The sequence below is a fragment of the Oncorhynchus kisutch genome, linkage group LG2 (assembly GCF_002021735.2).
Source record: "Oncorhynchus kisutch isolate 150728-3 linkage group LG2, Okis_V2, whole genome shotgun sequence".
NCBI lineage: Eukaryota > Metazoa > Chordata > Actinopteri > Salmoniformes > Salmonidae > Oncorhynchus > Oncorhynchus kisutch.
Genome location: NC_034175.2, coordinates 61,787,749 through 61,808,222, shown reverse-complemented (window position 1 = coordinate 61,808,222; position 20,474 = coordinate 61,787,749). Strand labels below are relative to the sequence as shown.

The following is a 20,474-nucleotide window of genomic DNA, read 5'->3' as shown; positions in this document are numbered from 1 at the left end:
TAAGTGGGAGAACATGCACAATTGGTGGCTGCCTAAATACATTTTTGCCCCACTGTACACCATTTAAACTCAGTTTTTCCACAATTCCTGACATTTAATCCTAGTAAAAATCCCTGTCTTGTGCTTGTTCATGAAGGTTTGTGAATAGTTTTTCTAGGAGGCAGGTTTTTCTGGGTGGCAGGTTTTTTTTAGGTGGCAGGGTTTTCTAGGAGGCAGGTTTTTCTAGGAGGCAGGTTTTTCTAGGTGGCAGGTTTTTCTAGGTGGCAGGTTTTTCTAGGTGGCAGGCTTTTCTAGGTGGCAGGCTTTTCTAGGTGGCAGGCTTTTCCTCTGTCTGAAGTATCACCTCCAAGTGTTTCTGGGTCAACCTCTCTTTTCCCCCTGTTGGTTCCATTTCAAGGACCGCCGATTGATATTGGTGGCTGGTTTTCTTAGGGTGTGTCCAATCAAACTCCACTTTCTTCTTTTAATTTGTAGAACAACATGTATAAATTACAGTAAGTCAATTATGGTGTCATGCTAGAGCCATTCCCATCAATCTGTATATCTGGACAGTCTCGTCTCCAAAGGATGGTTACTTTGTCTCAAAGCAGTTGAGACATGCTTTCTCCATGTAAAGACTCATGTTCATGGCTAGCTTGTGTGCTTGAATTTAAAAACAGCATCCAATGAAAGTTCATAGTTGTTTAACGCTGGCAGTAGTATGATGTGTCCCTTACTGCTGGGAGTAGTAGTATAATGGGTCCCTAACCCCAAGAAGTGGTAGTATGATGGGTCCCTAACCTTGGGGAGTAGTATGATGTGGCGGCAGGTAGCATAGTGGTTAGAGCGTTGGACTAGTAACCGAAAGGTTGCAAGATCAAATCCCCGGGCTGACAAGTTAAAAATCTGTCGTTCAGCCCCTGAAAAAGGCAGTTAACCCACTATTCCTAGGCTGTCATTGAAAATAAGAATTTGTTCATAACTGAATTGCCAAGTTAAAAAAGGTAAAAAAATAAATAAAATGATGATGGGTCCCTAACCCCTGGAAGAAGAATGATGGGTCCCTAACCCCTGGGAGTAGTAGTATGATGGGTCCCTAACCCCTGGGAGTAGTAGTATGATGGGTCCTAAACCCCTGGGAGTAGCAGTATGATGGGTCCCTAACCCCTGGGAGTAGTAGTATGATGGGTCCCTAACCCCTGGGAGTAGTAGTATGATGGGTCCTTAACCCCTGGGAGTAGCAGTATGATGGGTCCCTAACCCCTGGGAGTAGTAGTATGATGGGTCCCTAACCCCTGGAAGAAGAATGATGGGTCCCTAACCCCTGGGAGTAGTAGTATGATGGGTCCCTAACCCCTGGAAGAAGAATGATGGGTCCCTAACCCCTGGGAGTAGTAGTATGATGGGTCCCTAACCCCTGGGAGTAGTAGTATGATGGGTCCTTAACCCCTGGGAAGTAGCAGTATTATGGGTCCCTAACCCCTGGGAGTAGTAGTATGATGGGTCCTTAACCCCTGGGAGTAGTAGTATGATGGGTCCCTAACCCCTGGGAGTAGTAGTATGATGGGTCCTTAACCCCTGGAAGAAGAATGATGGGTCCCTAACCCCTGGGAGTAGTAGTATGATGGGTCCCTAACCCCTGGGCTTAGTAGTTTGATGGGTCCCTAACCCCTGTGAGTAGTGTGATTAGTCCCTAACCCCTGGGAGTAGTAGTATGATGGGTCCTTAACCCCTGGGAGTAGTAGTATGATGGGTCCTTAACCCTTGGGAGTGGTAGTATGATGGGTCCTTTACCCCTGGGAGTGGTAGTATGATGGGTCCCTAACCGTGGTAGCAGTATGATGGGTCCCTAACCCCTGGGAGTAGTAGTATGATGGGTCCTTAAACACTGGGAGTAGCAGTATGATGGGTCCCTAACCCCTGGGAGTAGCAGTATGATGGGTCCTTAACCCCTGGGAGTAGTAGTATGATGGGTCCTTAACCCCTGGGAGTAGTAGTATGATGGGTCCCTAACCCCTGGGAGTAGTAGTATGATGGGTCCCTAACCCCTGGGAGTAGTAGTATGATGGCTCCCTAACCGCAGGTGGTGGTGGTAGTAGTATGATGGGTCCCTTACCGTGGTAGCAATAGTAGTATGATGGGTCCCTAACCACAGGTGGTGGTAGTAGTATGATGGGTCCCTAACCACAGGTGGTGGTAGTAGTAGTATGATGGGTCCCTAACGGCAGGTGGTGGTAGTAGTATGATGGGTCCCTAACCACAGGTGGTGGTAGTAGTATGATGGGTCCCTATCCGCAGGTGGTGGTGGTAGTAGTATGATGGGTCCCTAACCACAGGTGGTGGTAGTAGTATGATGGGTCCCTAACCACAGGTGGTGGTAGTAGTAGTATGATGGGTCCCTAACCGCAGGTGGTAGTAGTAGTACTATGATGGGTCCCTAACCACAGGTGGTGGTAGTAGTAGTATGATGGGTCCCTAACCACAGGTGGTGGTAGTAGTATGATGGGTCCCTAACCACAGGTGGTAGTAGTAGTATGATGGGTCCCTAACCACAGGTGGTAGTAGTAGTAGTATGATGGGTCCCTAACCGCAGGTGGTAGTAGTAGTAGTAGTATGATGGGTCCCTAACCACAGGTGGTAGTAGTAGTATGATGGGTCCCTAACCACAGGTGGTAGTAGTAGAAGTATGATGGGTCCCTAACCGCAGGTGGTAGTAGTAGTAGTAGTATGATGGGTCCCTAACCACAGGTGGTAGTAGTAGTATGATGGGTCCCTAACCACAGGTGGTAGTAGTAGAAGTATGATGGGTCCCTAACCGCAGGTGGTAGTAGTAGTAGTATGATGGGTCCCTAACCACAGGTGGTAGTAGTAGTATGATGGGTCCCTAACCACAGGTGGTAGTAGTAGAAGTATGATGGGTCCCTAACCGCAGGTGGTAGTAGTAGTAGTAGTATGATGGGTCCCTAACCACAGGTGGTAGTAGTAGTATGATGGGTCCCTAACCACAGGTGGTAGTAGTAGTATGATGGGTCCCTAACCACAGGTGGTAGTAGTAGTATGATGGGTCCCTAACCACAGGTGGTAGTAGTAGTATGATGGGTCCCTAACCACAGGTGGTAGTAGTAGTAGTATGATGGGTCCCTAACCACAGGTGGTGGTAGTAGTAGTATGATGGGTCCCTAACCACAGGCGGTAGTAGTAGTAGTATGGGTCCCTAACCACAGGTGGTAGTAGTAGTATGATGGGTCCCTAACCACAGGTGGTGGTAGTAGTAGTATGATGGGTCCCTAACCACAGGTGGTAGTAGTAGTAGTATGGGTCCCTAACCACAGGTGGTAGTAGTAGTATGATGGGTCCCTAACCACAGGTGGTAGTAGTAGTAGTATGATTGGTCCCTAACCACAGGTGGTAGTAGTAGTATGATGGGTCCCTAACCACAGGTGGTAGTAGTAGTAGTATGATGGGTCCCTAACCACAGGTGGTGGTAGTAGTATGATGGGTCCCTAACCACAGGTGGTAGTAGTAGTATGATGGGTCCCTAACCACAGGTGGTAGTAGTAGTAGTATGATGGGTCCCTAACCACAGGTGGTAGTAGTAGTATGATGGGTCCCTAACCGCAGGTGGTGGTAGTAGTAGTATGATTGGTCCCTAACCACAGGTGGTAGTAGTAGTATGATGGGTCCCTAACCGCAGGTGGTGGTAGTAGTAGTATGATTGGTCCCTAACCACAGGTGGTAGTAGTAGTATGATGGGTCCCTAACCGCAGGTGGTAGTAGTAGTAGTATGGGTCCCTAACCACAGGTGGTAGTAGTAGTATGATGGGTCCCTAACCACAGGTGGTAGTAGTAGTAGTATGATGGGTCCCTAACTACAGGTGGTAGTAGTAGTATGATGGGTCCCTAACCGCAGGTGGTGGTAGTAGTAGTATGATTGGTCCCTAACCACAGGTGGTAGTAGTAGTATGATGGGTCCCTAACCGCAGGTGGTGGTAGTAGTAGTATGATTGGTCCCTAACCACAGGTGGTAGTAGTAGTATGATGGGTCCCTAACCGCAGGTGGTGGTAGTAGTAGTATGATTGGTCCCTAACCACAGGTGGTAGTAGTAGTATGATGGGTCCCTAACCGCAGGTGGTAGTAGTAGTATGATGGGTCCCTAACCGCAGGTGGTAGTAGTAGTATGATGGGTCCCTAACCACAGGTGGTAGTAGTAGTATGATGGGTCCCTAACCACAGGTGGTAGTAGTAGTATGATGGGTCCCTAACCACAGGTGGTAGTAGTAGTATGATGGGTCCCTAACCACAGGTGGTGGTAGTAGTAGTATGATGGGTCCCTTACCACAGGTGGTAGTAGTAGTATGATGGGTCCCTAACCACAGGTGGTAGTAGTAGTATGATGGGTCCCTAACCACAGGTGGTAGTAGTAGTATGATGGGTCCCTAACCACAGGTGGTGGTAGTAGTAGTATGATGGGTCCCTAACCACAGGTGGTGGTAGTAGTAGTATGATGGGTCCCTAACCACAGGTGGTAGTAGTATGATGGGTCCCTAACCACAGGTGGTAGTAGTAGTATGATGGGTCCCTAACCACAGGTGGTGGTAGTAGTAGTATGATGGGTCCCTAACCACAGGTGGTAGTAGTAGTAGTATGATGGGTCCCTAACCACAGGTGGTGGTAGTAGTATGATGGGTCCCTAACCACAGGTGGTAGTAGTAGTATGATGGGTCCCTAACCACAGGTGGTGGTAGTAGTAGTATGATGGGTCCCTAACCACAGGTGGTGGTAGTAGTATGATGGGTCCCTAACCACAGGTGGTAGTAGTAGTATGATGGGCCCCTAACCACAGGTGGTGGTAGTAGTATGATGGGTCCCTAACCACAGGTGGTAGTAGTAGTATGATTGGTCCCTAACCGCAGGTGGTGGTAGTAGTAGTATGATGGGTCCCTAACCACAGGTGGTAGTAGTAGTATGATGGGTCCCTAACCACAGGTGGTAGTAGTAGTATGATGGGTCCCTAACCACAGGTGGTAGTAGTAGTATGATGGGTCCCTAACCACAGGTGGTGGTAGTAGTAGTATGATTGGTCCCTAACCGCAGGTGGTGGTAGTAGTATGATGGGTCCCTAACCACAGGTGGTAGTAGTAGTATGATGGGTCCCTAACCACAGGTGGTGGTAGTAGTAGTATGATTGGTCCCTAACCGCAGGTGGTGGTAGTAGTAGTATGATGGGTCCCTAACCACAGGTGGTAGTAGTAGTATGATGGGTCCCTAACCGCAGGTGGTGGTAGTAGTAGTATGATTGGTCCCTAACCACAGGTGGTAGTAGTAGTATGATTGGTCCCTAACCACAGGTGGTAGTAGTAGTATGATGGGTCCCTAACCACAGGTGGTAGTAGTAGTATGATGGGTCCCTAACCACAGGTGGTAGTAGTAGTATGATGGGTCCCTAACCACAGGTGGTAGTAGTAGTATGATGGGTCCCTAACCACAGGTGGTGGTAGTAGTAGTATGATGGGTCCCTAACCACAGGTGGTAGTAGTAGTATGATGGGTCCCTAACCGCAGGTGGTGGTAGTAGTAGTATGATTGGTCCCTAACCACAGGTGGTAGTAGTAGTATGATTGGTCCCTAACCACAGGTGGTAGTAGTAGTATGATGGGTCCCTAACCACAGGTGGTAGTAGTAGTATGATGGGTCCCTAACCACAGGTGGTAGTAGTAGTATGATGGGTCCCTAACCACAGGTGGTAGTAGTAGTATGATTGGTCCCTAACCACAGGTGGTAGTAGTAGTATGATTGGTCCCTAACCACAGGTGGTAGTAGTAGTATGATTGGTCCCTAACCACAGGTGGTAGTAGTAGTATGATGGGTCCCTAACCACAGGTGGTGGTAGTAGTAGTATGATGGGTCCCTAACCACAGGTGGTAGTAGTAGTATGATTGGTCCCTAACCACAGGTGGTAGTAGTAGTATGATGGGTCCCTAACCGCAGGTGGTGGTAGTAGTAGTATGATGGGTCCCTAACCACAGGTGGTGGTAGTAGTAGTATGATGGGTCCCTAACCGCAGGTGGTGGTAGTAGTAGTATGATGGGTCCCTAACCGCAGGTGGTGGTAGTAGTAGTATGATGGGTCCCTAACCACAGGTGGTGGTAGTAGTAGTATGATGGGTCCCTAACCGCAGGTGGTGGTAGTAGTAGTATGATGGGTCCCTAACCGCAGGTGGTGGTAGTAGTAGTATGATGGGTCCCTAACCGCAGGTGGTGGTAGTAGTAGTATGATGGGTCCCTAACCGCAGGTGGTGGTAGTAGTAGTATGATGGGTCCCTAACCGCAGGTGGTGGTAGTAGTAGTATGATGGGTCCCTAACCACAGGTGGTAGTAGTAGTATGATTGGTCCCTAACCGCAGGTGGTAGTAGTAGTAGTAGACTGCTTTTCATGGGAATGTTTTTAGAAAGACGCAGCCAATGTTTTATTTTTTTTAGACAAACATTGAATTGAAATGTTACCAAAATCCACAGCATTATACAGACATTCATATATAAATACATACACTACATGACCAAAAGTATGTGGACACCTGCTTGTCAAATATCTCATTCCAAAATCATGGGCATTAACATGGAGTTGGTCCCCACTTTGCTGCTATAACAGCCTTCTCTCTTCTGGGAAGGCTTTCCACTAAGATGTTGGAACATTGCTGCAGGGACTTGATTCCATTCAGCCACAAGAGCACTGATGTTGGGCTATTACGCCAGGCTCGCATTCGGCGTTCCAATTCATCCAAAAGTGTTTGATGGGGTTGAGGTCAGGGCTCTGTGCAGGCACAATGAGACGGCACACAATTGGCCAAGCGTTGTCCGGGTTAGGGGAGGGTTTGGCTGGCTGGGATGTCCTTGTCCCATCGCGCTCTAGCGACTCCTGTGGCGGGCCGGGCGCATGCACGCTGACATGGTAGCCAGTTGGATGGTGTTTCCTTCTGACACATTGGTGCTGCTGGCTTCTGGGTTGAGCGAGCAGTGTGTCAAGAAGCAGTGCGGCTTGGCAGGGTCGTGTTTCGGAGGACGCATGGCTCTCGACCTTCGCCTCTCCATACGGGAGTTGCAGCAATGGGACAAGACTAAAACTACCAATTGGATAACACAAAATTTGGGAGAAAAAGGTGGTAAAAAGTACCCCCCCCCAAAAAAAAATACAAGAAGTTATTCAACACCAATCTCAACAAACCATTTCTGTATGTCTCTTGATGTGCGCATGGGGCATTGTCATGTTGAAACATGAAAGGGCCTTCTCCAAACTGTTGCAACAGAATCGTCTAGAATGTCATTGTATGCTGTAGCGTCAACATTTCCCTTCACTGTAACTAAGGGGCCTAGTCCGAACCATGAAAAACAGCCCCAGACCATTATTCCACCACCACCAAACTTTACAGATGGCACTATGCATTCGGGCAGGTAGAGTTCTACTGGCATCTACCAAACCCAGATTTGTCTGTCGGACTGCCAGATGGTGAAGCGTGATTCATCACTCCTGAGAACGCGTTTCCACTGCTCCAGAGTCCAATGGTGGCGAACTTTACACCACTCCATTGCGCATGGTGATCTTAGGCTTGGGTGCTGCTGGTTGGCCATGGAAATCCATTTCATGAAGCGCCCAACGAACAGTTCTTCTGCTGACATTGCTTCCAGAGGCAGTTTGGAACTCTGTAGTGAGTGTTGCAACCGAGGACAGGCGATTTTTAAGCTCTTCAGCACTCCCATTCTGTTAGCTTTTGTAGCCTACCACTTCGTGGCTGAACAGTTGTTGCTCCTAGACGTTTCCACTTAACAATAACAGCACTTACAGTTGACCGAGGCAGCTCTAGCAGGGCAGAAATTTGACAAACTGACTTATTGGAAAGGTGGCATTCTATGACGGTGCCACTTTGACAGTCACTGAGCTCTTCAGTAAGGCCATTCTACTGCTAAAGTTTGTCTGTGGAATTTGCATGGCTGTGTGCTCGATTTTATACACCTATCAGCAAATGGGTGTGGCTGAAATAGCAGAAGGCATTTTACATACTTTTGTACAGTGCCTTCGGAAAGTATTCAGACCCCTTGACTTCAACATTTTGTTATGTTACAGCCTTATTCTAAAATGGCTTAAATGGTTCCCCCCCCCCTCAATCTACACACAATAGCCCATAATAACAAAGCAAAAACTGTTTCAGAAATGTTTGCTAATTTATAAAATAAAAAACTGAAATATTACATTTACATAAGTATTCAGATCCTTTACTCAGTACTTTGTTGAAGCACCTTTGGCAGTGATTACAGCCTCGAGTCGTCGTGTGTGTGATACTACAAGCTTGACACACCAGTATTTGGGGACTGACTCCCATTCTTCTCTGCAGAACCTCTCAAGCTGTCAGGTTGGATGGGGAGCGTTGCTGCATGGCTATTTTCAGGTCTCTCCAGAGATGTTTGATCGGGTTCAAGTCCGGGCTCTGGCTGGGCCACTCAAGGACATTGAGACTTATCTCGAAGCCTCTTCTACGTTGTCTTGGCTGTGTGCTTAGGGTTGTTGGAAGGTGAACCTTCAACCCAGTCTGAGGTCCTGAGTGCTCTGGAGCAGGTTTTCATCAAGGATCTCTCTGTACTTTGCTCCATTCACCTTTGCCTCAATCCTGACAAGTTTCCCAGTCCCTGCTGCTGAAAAACATCCCCACAGCATGACGTTACCACCACCATGCTTCAACGTAGGGATGGTGCCAGGTTTCCTCCAGACGTGACTCTTAGCTTTCAGGCCAAAGAGTTATTGGTTTCATCAGACCAGATAATCTTGCTTCTCATGGTCTGAGAGTTCTTTAGATGCCTTTTGGCAAACTCAGAGTGGGCTGTCATGTGCATTTTACTGAGTGGCTTCCGTCTGGCCACTCTACCATAAAGGCCTAATTGGTGAAGTGCTGCAGAGATGGTAGTCCTGGAAGGTTCTCCCATCTCCAGAGAAACTCTGGAGCTCTGTCAGTGACCATCGGGTTCTTGGTCACCTCCCTGACAAAGGCCCTTCTCCCTCAATTGCTCTGTTTGGCCAGGCAGCCAGCTATAGAAAGAGTCTTGGTGGTTCCAAACTTATTCCATTTAAGAATGAGGGACCTTCAGTGCTGCAGAATGTTTTGGTAGCCTTCTCCAGATTTGTGCCTCGACACAATCCATTCTCATAGCTCTACAGATAATTCCTTCGACCTCATGGCTTGGTTTTTTCTCTGACATGCACTGTCAACTGTGGGACCTTATCGACATGCGTGTGCCTTTCCAAATCATGTCCAATCAATTGAATTGACCACAGACTGCAATTGAGATGTAGAAACAGCTCAAGGATGATCAATGAAAACAGGATGCCCCTGAGATTGAGTCTCATAGCAAAGAGTCTGAATACTTATGTAGAAAAGGTTTGTTTTTAATAACTTTGCAAAAATATCTAAAAACATGTTTTCACTTTGTCATTATGGGGTATTGTGTGTAGATTGCTGAGGGAAATGTTTTATGTAATCCATTTTAGAATAAGACTGTCGCATAAGAAAATGTGTAACAAGTCAAGTGGTCTGAATACTTTCCAAAAGGCACTGTATATATAGTGTACTAATATAATACTTATACAGACAATAATTAATGACCATTGAGTTTCATACGTGATCTAGGCTTCTTTTAGACTGAGGTGATTATCTTAAACTTTTTGTTTCATATCCTTTATTTAAATTTCACAATAACCTGGTTATCCACCAAAAAGAGCTACAGATTGAGAACGTGAAGTTACAAAAACATACATAATAATGTTAGAAGGAAAATGCCAGTCTTCGCTCTGTGAACTTGTGTGTTTTAGCTGACAACACCAGTCTATGCAGTTCAGTAGGCTAAACTCAAAAAGTGTGTGTGTGAGTGTAGGAGGATTATATGTGAGTTGCATGTTGACACCACTCTCTGTGCTGCTCTGTACTCGTGCTTCAGTGTTCTTAGTAACGTGGGGTCCTTAGGGTTTGGGTGTTGACCCTGAGGCTGGAGCCACCCCTGTCTTGCCTGCCAGGGTGTTGGTTTTGGTCCGCTTGGACTCTGGGGGCTGGCACACAGGGTCAGTGGGGGGAGAGGGCCGTTCTGGGGAAATAAGTTGAACCAAAAGAGATGCATCAATCATAGGCAGAACACTGGACTGGATAAAACAAACAGTTCTTAGGAATAAGATTTCACATAATTTAGTATACTCAAATGATGTTTCATTAGTTGGGCTCTCAGAGGCAGACCCCATTACAAAGACCAGTAATGATAACTGTCCATAGCCAATCGCTGGTCTTGTTGTAAAGTGCTTGGCCAATCGCGTCATAAGTTGTTGCAGGATATACTGACCATGTTTGGCTTTCTCTGTGGAGGAGGGTGTGCTGAAGGTAGCTGGAGATCTGGAGATGACAGGAGTCAGAGATATCCGTCTGTAAACAAAAGGTAGAGAGAGAGAACAGTCACTTAGAAGGGGATTCTACCCGACTTGAGTAGGTGGCTGAGGAATTAGTCCTAAGACAACAGCAGAACTCAACATACAGCTACTATTCTATCAGTACAGGCCTACATAAGAAACACTTCCACCCAATTTAGGATTCATAGAGAAAAGGTAGACCTGCAAATAATAACAAATATAACTTCACTTCTGCCCATTCAATCTGTGTTCATATAGACTGATAATGTCTTACACACACAGTCCATCTATTATCTGCCGGCAGCTTCTCAGGATAATCAGTACTTGATTAACAGTGGGGAGGTCCAACAAACCCTGAATACCAGACAGGGTTTGTTCTGACAGACAGTAGCTAATGACCAAAGATGCCACAAGCACGCTCATCATTTTGTCACACAACAAATGACAAATCATCTGCAACATCTGAAAATCTAAGTTTACAAAATAATTCACAACCATTTGCAATAAATGGAAACATTAGTGGGGAAATGGCTGAATGTCCTTCCCTCCACTAGACATGCTGCCTGGCTGGTGCTCCCATCTCCCACCAGCCTCTCCCAGTCTAACTGCTCCTGTCCACCCAGTGATGTGGCAGTTATGTAGGCACCAGTCAGGCTGTCTGGCTCCACTCACCACAGGCCATTTGAATGAGAGTTTGCATACATTTACATACCGTAGTCTTGCGAGAGATAGCGAAGCAGTCCGGCTACCTCGTTTTAGCATCTAGGCTATAGCATCAAGCAGCATTACATTTACATTTTGGTCATTTAGCAGATACTCTTATCCAGGACAACTTACAGTTAGTGCATTCATCTTAAGACAGCTAGGTGGGACAACCACTTCAAAATAAGTACATCTTTCCTCAATAAAGTAGTTATCAGAAAAGTAAGTTCCAGTAGGAACAGTGAGAGCAGGATAGTTCTGAGCTTATGGACCAGGGGTAGACATTACAGCGAGAAGGGTTTCATCTATCCCTTTATGTAGTGGTGGCTCACATGATGAGTGATTCAACCAGGATCAAGATACATCAGCGTGCAAAAGCTACTCACACATGCAGACACACACTCTCATGGAATACACACACCAACTCTGACTCACAGGCAAGCATATAAACAGAGACAGGCAAAAACACAGACACACAATCTTGTATTTGTGCTCTTACCTGGGGGCAGGCCCTTTAGGGGTGGTGCTAGCTTTAGGGGTGCTGGGGCCCAGGGTTTTACCGCTGCTGCATTGGGCTTTTGGCGTGAGGCAGGGCTGGGCTATAGAGGGGGCGAGGGGGGTGTTGGGGGTAGAGAGGGTGAGGCGAGGCTGCTGAGGGGTGGAGGGTGTGCTGGTGCTGGCCGTGGTGGGGGTTTTGGGGGCACTAGCAGCAGGCGCTTTGGGGGTGCTGGGCTTGCCCCACCCCTCCAGGGTGTTGAGGGTGATCCTACGGGGCTGGGTCTTGGCCCTACCAGGGTTCTTCTTCTCCTCTCCCCCAGGGGTCAGGGGGGTGCCAGGGGAGGTGAGGGAGGAGATGGGGGTGCTTGGGGCCTCTTTAGGGGTGGGGTGAATAGGGGCGGTGCTCTCTGTTGTTTTGGGGACGGGGGACACCGTGCGAGCCGTTGCAACCTTCTTGCCCTTCTTTTCGAGCCCGTTGCCAGGGGTGACGACCTCCAGGACAGGGGGCTCCTTGAGGGGCGTGCCCAGCTCGCCAGGGGAGAAGGACAGGAAGGAGCAGTAGCCATCTGTAGACGACACCGCCAGGAAGGAACCATCCCGAGACCTACAAAAGGATATGACATCACTAAAGAGACTGGGTGAAAACACCACAGACGGGAACAATGCCACACAACAGAAGAATGCCACACAACAACTAATGAAACAGTACTTAGAGGTTACCCCTAAACACTGACACAGGATCAGATATTTTTCAGTGCAGTTTAGGATTGGGAGTAGTGGGGTCATCGGATCCTAGATCTGTGGTTAAGGCATCTTCTACCTCAAGCTCATCAAAAACAGAGCGGAATGTTTTGCTCTTAATTGTAATCAGAGGGCTGATATAAATGCTATGCTGCCAGTCTCTCTTGGCTTAGAGTTGAAGAGAGACTGACTGCATCACGTATTTTTATAAGAAACATCAATGTGTTGAAAATCCCAAATTATTTTCAGTCAACTTACACACAGCTCTGACACACACTTACCCCACCAGACATGCCACCAGGGGTCTTTCACAGTCCCCAAATCCAGAACAAATTCAAGAAAGCGTACAGTATTATATAGAGCCCTTATTGGATGGAACTTCCTCCCATCTCATATTGTTCAAATAAACAGAAAACCTGGTTTTAAAAAACAGGTAAAGCAACCTCGCGGGCACCACACCTCTCCCCGATCTGACCTAGATAGTTTGTGTGTATGCATTGATATGTAGGCTACGTGGCCATTTAAAATAAATGTATGTCGTTCTGTCCTTGAGCTGTTCTTATCTAATGATGTTCTGTATTGTGTCATTCTGTATTATGTTGCATGTTTTGTGTGGACTACCAGGTGAGGTCGCTGAGTGTGTGGTAGTGGATGTTGGAGACGTAGCCGAAAGGTAGGGTCTGCTGAGTGTCATAGAGGAAGATGGAATCCTCAGAGGCCACAGCAAACACCAGTCTGTAGGGCAAGCCAAACGTGTTGGGCAGGGGCTGGGCACTGCCATCTGGGGAGCAGAGAGGGAGTTAGCTATCCTTTTATATATTGGGTAATAGAGTTTGGTGAATAAATGAAATATATAAATGAGTAATAATCAATAGAAGAGCTGTGTCTTTACCCTCTCCCTTCTTGGTCCTCAGCTCAAAGTAGACAGGGCAACAGCGTACAGCCAGGGTGGCTTTAGCAGGGCAGGGCAGGTGAGCTATGGGCCTAGAATACAGAAAGGCAGATGAATCCAGTTTCACCCTTACTCTGATACAGCTACACACTAAGAGAGCCAGACTTATTAGAGCTGGGATGATAAACTGAAAATGATCCACACTGATCACTTATTGCAGGTATTTGGCCGATATCGTTCATTATGATAGCCTATATTAGAGAAAAGTTCTACATTTAAAAAAGTTTGCTAATATGGGTGATTGTTAATGGGACAATTAATGGGTACAACCATCAAACTAGTAGTAGTAGTTTAAGAATCAATTATTTAAAAAAAATGGTGCACATTAGTGTTATAAACCTTTCGTTCTCTCATCAATTCAGGCAATTTACCGCAATATGGATTTTTGTCCATATCCAGCTCTAAGACATACAGTAGAGCAGTGGTTCCCAACTCCAGTCCCTGGACAAGCATGCCTGATTCTACTTGTCAACTAATCATCAAGCTATCCAACAAAATGTGTGTTTGCTGGGGGTACTGTAGGATTGGAGTTGGGAAATAATGACCTAGATCAACAGACCCAGAGACAACAGCTAACTCCAGACCTGGAGAGTCTCAGTTCAATTAATCTTTATTGTCCACAAAGGGCTATTCGTTGGCAGCAGTTACCTCTTGAGGCTCTTCCTGGAGAAGACGTAGGTGGTGTTGGTGATGTTCTCCCCCGCCTCCACACACCCTGCTACAGAGACAGACACAAACAGACAGAGAGGAGAGGGACACAGAGAGGGAAAAAAGAGATGGGTTAAACAGGATGTCACCCATGACCTCTACACCATCACAGGATATGACAGCAGCACAGGACACAATTACTTCCTGTTTCAAATCACCAGATGGATGTACAGAATAAAACCTTGTTCACAATGCAGGCCTCCACGCTCAAATCAGTTTTATTTTCCATGTGTGTGTGTGTTCAGACAGCAGCCATTTGCCTACATGGCTATGCTAGTTGTCATAATAACGACAGGTGTGTGCGGTGGTGGTGCTCGTGCTTCCCATCACTCAGAAGTTATGTAACAAGCTAAGGTGACAATGCCTGCCATGGATGTTTCTCAGTAAACTCAAAATCATTGTGTAAGAACACCTTTAAAGGATAAAATGATCCAACTTTCAAAACTAGTCTTTTATGTCTAGCTACAGCAGTCAACTAGTTAGGTAACTGTTTACCTTGCTTGCACATTCACTCATTTGTTTGTAAATAATTAACAAACCAGTTAGCTAGCACATGTTCTTGTCAAACTGTCAACAGAGTAGCTAGCAACCAACAAGATACGCCAAATAACTGTCTAAATAAATCAGATTTGAACATTCACACAGGTTGCACGGGAAAGAATCCGTTTTGTATCGGACTTCAAACCACCTATGAAGGTGGTTTAAAATGTGGCTTGAGACATCTGAAGAATCCATTTGCTTTTTGGCTGTTCAGACGGCAGGAAATGAAACAGATTCGTATCAGATACGCAAAAATATTGTATTTGAATCACTTCAAACTACCAATGTGAACAAGGCGTAGCTGTTTCTGTGTGAGTGCGTGTGTGCGTTTACCTGGGGCGAGCAGGAAGGAGCCGTCCGGTGTGAAGGTGAGGCGTCTGAAGAAAGACCTCATGCTGTCGTCATGGAACATTCGGTACTGTTTCACCTGCACACAAATAAACAGACAAACACCATCACATTAAAGAGTGTTTGGTGTGTGTATGATTGTGTTTAGTGTGAGTGTAAAGTATGTGTGTGTGTATAGATAGCTGTTTAGCAACAAAACTGACACATATGGGGCAAAACAGACAGAGTTGGCTTAGTGTTGACATCATCTAAGCTATAGTTTGTCTCCTGTCAAAACACCTCAAAACAAGACATGGTATCAAGAAAAAGACAAAACTAGCTGAAACAAGTTACTTACAATTCCCCAATGGTAGCTTATTGTCATAGTTGGCAGCTTTCTGGCTATGCAGAATCAAAACACAGACTTCTACACCATTGAAGTGTGCACATTGTTTTCTTTACGTTGTCAGCTAACCCATCTATGGGAGAACATTTGTCCACTCAGCTCATACTGACCTCTCCCTCCGCAGCTGATCCAGAGCTCATCTTACTGACACTGTAGACTTTCCTCCTGCTCTGAGTACTGTACACACGCATCACCCTGAGGGAGGGGGGTGAAGACAGATCATCAATCATATAACACTGTTTAAGAAGGTTCAGATCTACAAGTCCATGTTGGTTCTTTGTTTATGTATCATGTTAGTCCCACTGATCACTGATAAAAGGAGACTAAATGTCTTCTTACAGGGGACCAGAGGCTGGGTGTGTTCCTACCTGTCACAGCTGAGTGTGGCCACATACTGGCCCAGCGGGTCCCAGGTCACTCCCTGCACATAGCTCTTATGGTCGTTAAAGATGCACAGCTTCTGACCTGAGAAAAACAACACTTATTACCGGTGTTATAACTAATTATAAACTGGGTGGTTTGAGCCCTGAATGTTGATTGGCTGGCAGCCATAGTATATCAGACCGTATACCACTGGTATGACAAAACATTTATTTTACTGCTCTAATTACATTGGTAACCAGTTTATTATAGCAATAAGGCACCTCTGGAGTTTGTCATATATGTCCAATATACCACGGCTAAGGGCTGTATCCAGGTATAAAAAGATCAAGGACATCAACCACCTGAGCCTCAGCCTGTTCACCCTGTTACCATCCAGAAGGTCAGTACAGGTGCATGAAAGCTGGGACCGAGAGACTGAAAAACAGCTTCTATCTAATCCTGAACGTTGATTGGTTAAAATCGCATTCCAGACAGTGTCTAGTACACAAGTTACCACTGGCTAAATCTATGATGTTAAAATGCCTATTTACTCTGTTCCATTTGAGTGCGCAATTCACTATCTCATCAGCCCAGACAGGGAAGTTATAAACTTGATCTCCACTATAAAAAGCAACTAGACATTATCTCACATTTCTTTAAGACTAACATTTAGTTTTCAACAGCAGAGATTTATATCAACCTTGCTGTCTGTCTCTCTGACATGTGCAACATTGTTTCAATACTCAAATTTGATCTCGATCTCCAACTGTCCCATAGTAATGATCGTGTTGGGGTATTATCCCTTACTGAATAACATCCACACACACACACACACACAGAATATAGACAACACAGAGGTATACAGTTGTGGCCAAATATATTGGCACCCTTGCAGATTTATTAAATAATTCACCCTTTTTCCCTAAAATAAGTTGAAATAAAAAAAGAACAACTTTTGGCCACCAACACCTTATTGGATTTTCAACATTACAGAAACAAATGTATTTAGCTCCAAGGTGGCAATCATTTTGTCCATGCCATGTCTTTATTTTCTAAATTAAAATAGTTTTAAAAAGTTGACAAAATACTATTTATTCCACAATGTTGAAAAGCCAATAAGGTGAGGTGACCAAATGTTTTTCTTCCATTTGAATGATTTTAGAAGACCTAGAGAATTAAAGTCCAAGGGGGCCAATATACAGTATTTGGCCGCAAATGTAACTGAATAGACATATTTAGACACACAAGCTATATGTAATCTCACACACGTCTTACCCTTTGTTACATCCCACATAATGGCAGTGTTGTCCACAGAACCAGAGACCATGAAGTTCCCATCCCGGGTCCAGCTGATATCATACACATCCTCAATATGTCCCCTACAAAACACAACACCATTTAAAACAGTGCACACACAAACAGTCACAAATGTGATTATGAAGTAATACACAGGGAAGGGACAATGTATTGTAGATAAGGGGAGTGATTAAAGGGTGTCACCGCAGGGTCTTGACCACGCTCCAGCTCTCCTTGTTGAGCTGACTATCCTCCTCCTCCTGGAACGACGGGGCCTGCTCAGGCTCCTTATTGTCATTCAGCTTCCATAGCAGGATGGCTGAATCTGTTACACAGAGTCATCAACACACAGTCATTAACACACACACTGAATATTTGTTATCAAAGCAGTCTACAACCAGCTAAATTGGCCAATGAAGTCACCAGCGATGGATTTAGTCGCACATATTTTGGGCAGCAGATACATGTCGTTTTCTCAATGTCTATCGGTGTGTGCGTCTGTGTCTGCCCAAGACAGCTCGCGAATAGATTTAAAATATTGATAAGTGACATTTGGATGTCGAGTGTGCATCGTCTCAATGCTCATTTTGACCAAAACACTTGCAGACTCGAGTAATCACTATCGAACACATCAGTAAGTGGCCAATCGATAAAGGGCTTAGGGTCCAAGTGTTCGGTTAGAGATTCTGCCTAGCTATGACTTGAACATAGTAAAGTACAAAAAAATGTATGCTCTGGATAAGTGTCCGCTAAATGACTGAAATGTAAATAGCGTATTTTTCTTCAGTCTTGGCATCAATGGGTTACAATTGGAGACACTGATCATCCTTGTTCCATTTTATTTCATATATATATATATATATTTATGGCAAAACATTTGTCATACAGATGCAGTCAAATATACTGGCACCAATGATGAATATAAACCCTGAGTTGCTGATGCTATGTATTGGCCATTGAAAGGCTTTGAAGTCACCGGTTAGCCATATTGGGACTCCTCAGTAGGAGCAGTCCTCCACAGGAATAAATATAATTCTACAGTATTTCAATTAAATGTTGCAAGGACAAAATTACATGGATTTTAATATTCTTTAGGTGTAGTGGGGACAGTAACATGAATAATGTCAAAAAATTATACATAAAAAATATATAAAACAATTTCCTTTATGTTTAGCTCACATAATATAATGTAAAAGTATGCATTAAGGTGTCTGTAATAGAACGAATGTGGCAAAGACAAATGCAGACATTAATAAATGCATTTCTATAGCTTCCAAAATATATATTTTTTTACAATGGTGGGGGAGTACCAAGATGGGGGCATGGTGGCTTCAACACAGCACCCTCGATCAGTTATCTAGTGTATACCGTATATAAATCATTTATTGGCACCCTTGCACTTTACAATGGAGAAGATTGTTTCGTTTTTTTCTTTTTAAAACTGGTTGAATGGCAATGTTTACTATGTAAGCACCTGCAAAGTATCACAGATTAGATTAATTACACAGTAAATGAGAATAATTGCCTCTAAACAAATTATTTGGAATTTTGAATAATTGTGAACAATCTCAATTTCAGTTTATATATTTTTGATCTTGGTCCTGTGCAGTGGAAATAAAACAAATACACATATAAACAAATGTTTTTTCAACTTATTTGAGAATAGTGAATCATTGCAAGGGTGTCAATATACTGTATCTAACCACATCTTTATATATTATAGCAAACTATTTTATTTGTCAATTATGCTAGTTGATATATACACGTTTGCTACATCGTGACCCACCATCTCCTCCAGAAGCGAGCAGCTCACTGTTGGGGCAGAAGCGCACCACGTTGACAGCCTTGGTGTGCCGTGCAAGGTTGGACAGGAAGTCCACCACTGCTTTCCCATCAGGCCCCATCTCCACACGCCACAACTAACCACAGGAAGTGACCTCACACGTTATAGCATCACACAGACCCACTACTCATTTGGTCATTATCTCTCTTAATAGTATATCACCATACAATACATTATTACAGTTTCCTTTACCAAGTTCTCTGTGTGTGTATGTGTGTGTGAGACAATCTGCTAATGCATACAAAGTGTTCACGTGTGTGCATATGAGAGCGAGAGAACAATAGAGACTGGTCTCAATTCCAGGTGGGACACTTGAAACAACCCCAGAGAATGAATGACTAAACAACAATAGAGGGGTTGTTTTAAACAGATAACGTCAGTAGCTAACTGTTGCTCACCCTGACAGTGGTGTCCACTCCTGCTGTGGCCAGCCTGTGTATGCGGCCCTCTGAGTTGTGCTGGAAGTCCAGACTGTAGACAGGTTCTTTGTTGTGCCACGCAATCTCACATGTTATCACCTTCATCTTGCTACTAAATACAGGCAAAGAGAGTAACGTTAACGTTAGCTAACTGAAAATGCGATGTCAGCTGGACTAGAGACAGCTAGTAACGTTAACAGTTAGTTAGCTAACTACAGCAACTAAACAAACAGCAGCTGTTGTTGACACCGATAGTCACTTGCAATACATACTGGGAAGGCAGTGGAGAAAGTTGGGCCATTAACCACTTCCAAGTGCTCTTAAAGTTAAATTAATAATAAAATTTTAAAAAAGAGTTAGCTTGGTAGCTACTGGTTTGCTTAGTTCAGCCATGGCTAAACTAGTTTATTCGATTGTTGTGTGTTGAAGTAAAACAACTTGCGAAGACACATGAACAATTATGTCATATCAAATATTGGATTATTCAAATATGCATCCAGAACAAATCCATAAATATGCATGTATCTCTGCCTACCAGTTTTTTTCCCACTGATTAACTTTTCTGCTGCGTCCCGCGCGGAGTCAAATCTACAAGCCGACAGCAGAGAGAAAACATTGGTTTCCCGCGTAGAGTTCGGAAAAAACTTCCGGTAGAGAAGTCAGCAGTGATAGGCTGAGAAGGGAAGGGGCGGGTAATACCAGAGTAGTCCAGGGGGTTCCACGAGCTTCTATATAGCCACAGATTCCACAGCGAGAAAGTCCAAATCGGCACACACACAAAAAAATTGCTTTTTGCTCGTAATTTAAATTCAGGGTTAGGTTTAAAAGGAAATGGGCGAGGTTTATGACTTGGTGTCAGGAGTTTGCCAGCTTGTAGTCCTAAAAACAGGAAATTATTTAGCTCTGGTTCTTTCAGCCATCCCTATAGGCAAAATGAATGTCGAAATAGGATTTTTGGAATACACGCCGAAAATAAGGTCCGAGGTTATTAACACAGGCTCATGAAATCTTATGTTTTGTTCTATGAGATAACATGACCTTTATGAAATATGAAGCCTTTATGCAATGTAAATGACATAAATGCTTAAAGTGATATTAGCTTATATCATAGAACGAAACGTATCAGATCTCCTAAGCCTGTGCTTAGCAGACCTTAATTTCAGCGTTTATCCAAAAACTCCAAAGGCTTCATTCAACGAACCACCGTGGTTAGTGCCTACAAAAAGACGCCATTGCTATAGTCCGCTATAGCGGACGCGTTTT

The 20,474-nt window shown here is 44.8% G+C and overlaps 1 protein-coding gene across 2 annotated transcripts; it reads right to left on the bottom strand.

Moving 5' to 3' along the window:
* Window positions 1-9,390: 9,390 nt before the first annotated feature.
* On the bottom strand, window positions 9,391-19,908 carry chaf1b (chromatin assembly factor 1, subunit B). 2 transcript variants are annotated; one of them, XM_020459872.2, is made up of 14 exons: window positions 19,747-19,908; window positions 19,191-19,320; window positions 18,736-18,868; window positions 17,154-17,274; window positions 16,929-17,032; window positions 15,659-15,755; window positions 15,401-15,485; window positions 14,891-14,984; window positions 13,958-14,027; window positions 13,250-13,341; window positions 12,979-13,138; window positions 11,618-12,220; window positions 10,353-10,432; window positions 9,391-10,103 (listed from the first exon to the last, which is right to left on the bottom strand). In XM_020459872.2, the coding sequence occupies exons 2-14, from the start codon at window positions 19,314-19,316 to the stop codon at window positions 9,982-9,984; spliced, it is 1,887 nt and encodes a 628-aa protein (XP_020315461.1). In that variant the 5' UTR covers window positions 19,317-19,320; window positions 19,747-19,908; the 3' UTR covers window positions 9,391-9,981. The 2 variants fall into 2 exon arrangements, with proteins under 2 accessions (XP_020315461.1, XP_020315452.1); XM_020459863.2 differs by having other exon boundaries at window positions 19,191-19,323; window positions 19,747-19,907.
* Between the last annotated feature and the right edge of the window lie 566 nt (window positions 19,909-20,474).

Excerpts from the sequence above, each read along its gene's own strand:
- chaf1b (XM_020459872.2), bottom strand. The coding sequence starts at position 19,316 with ATGAAGGTGATAACATGTGAGATTGCGTGGCACAACAAAGAACCTGTC. Across the intron at positions 17,275-18,735 it reads GCTCGCTTCTGGAGGAGATG|ATTCAGCCATCCTGCTATGG; the intron begins GTGGGTCACGAT and ends TCTGTGTAACAG. Across the intron at positions 13,139-13,249 it reads GAGGACCAAGAAGGGAGAGG|ATGGCAGTGCCCAGCCCCTG; the intron begins GTAAAGACACAG and ends TCTGCTCCCCAG.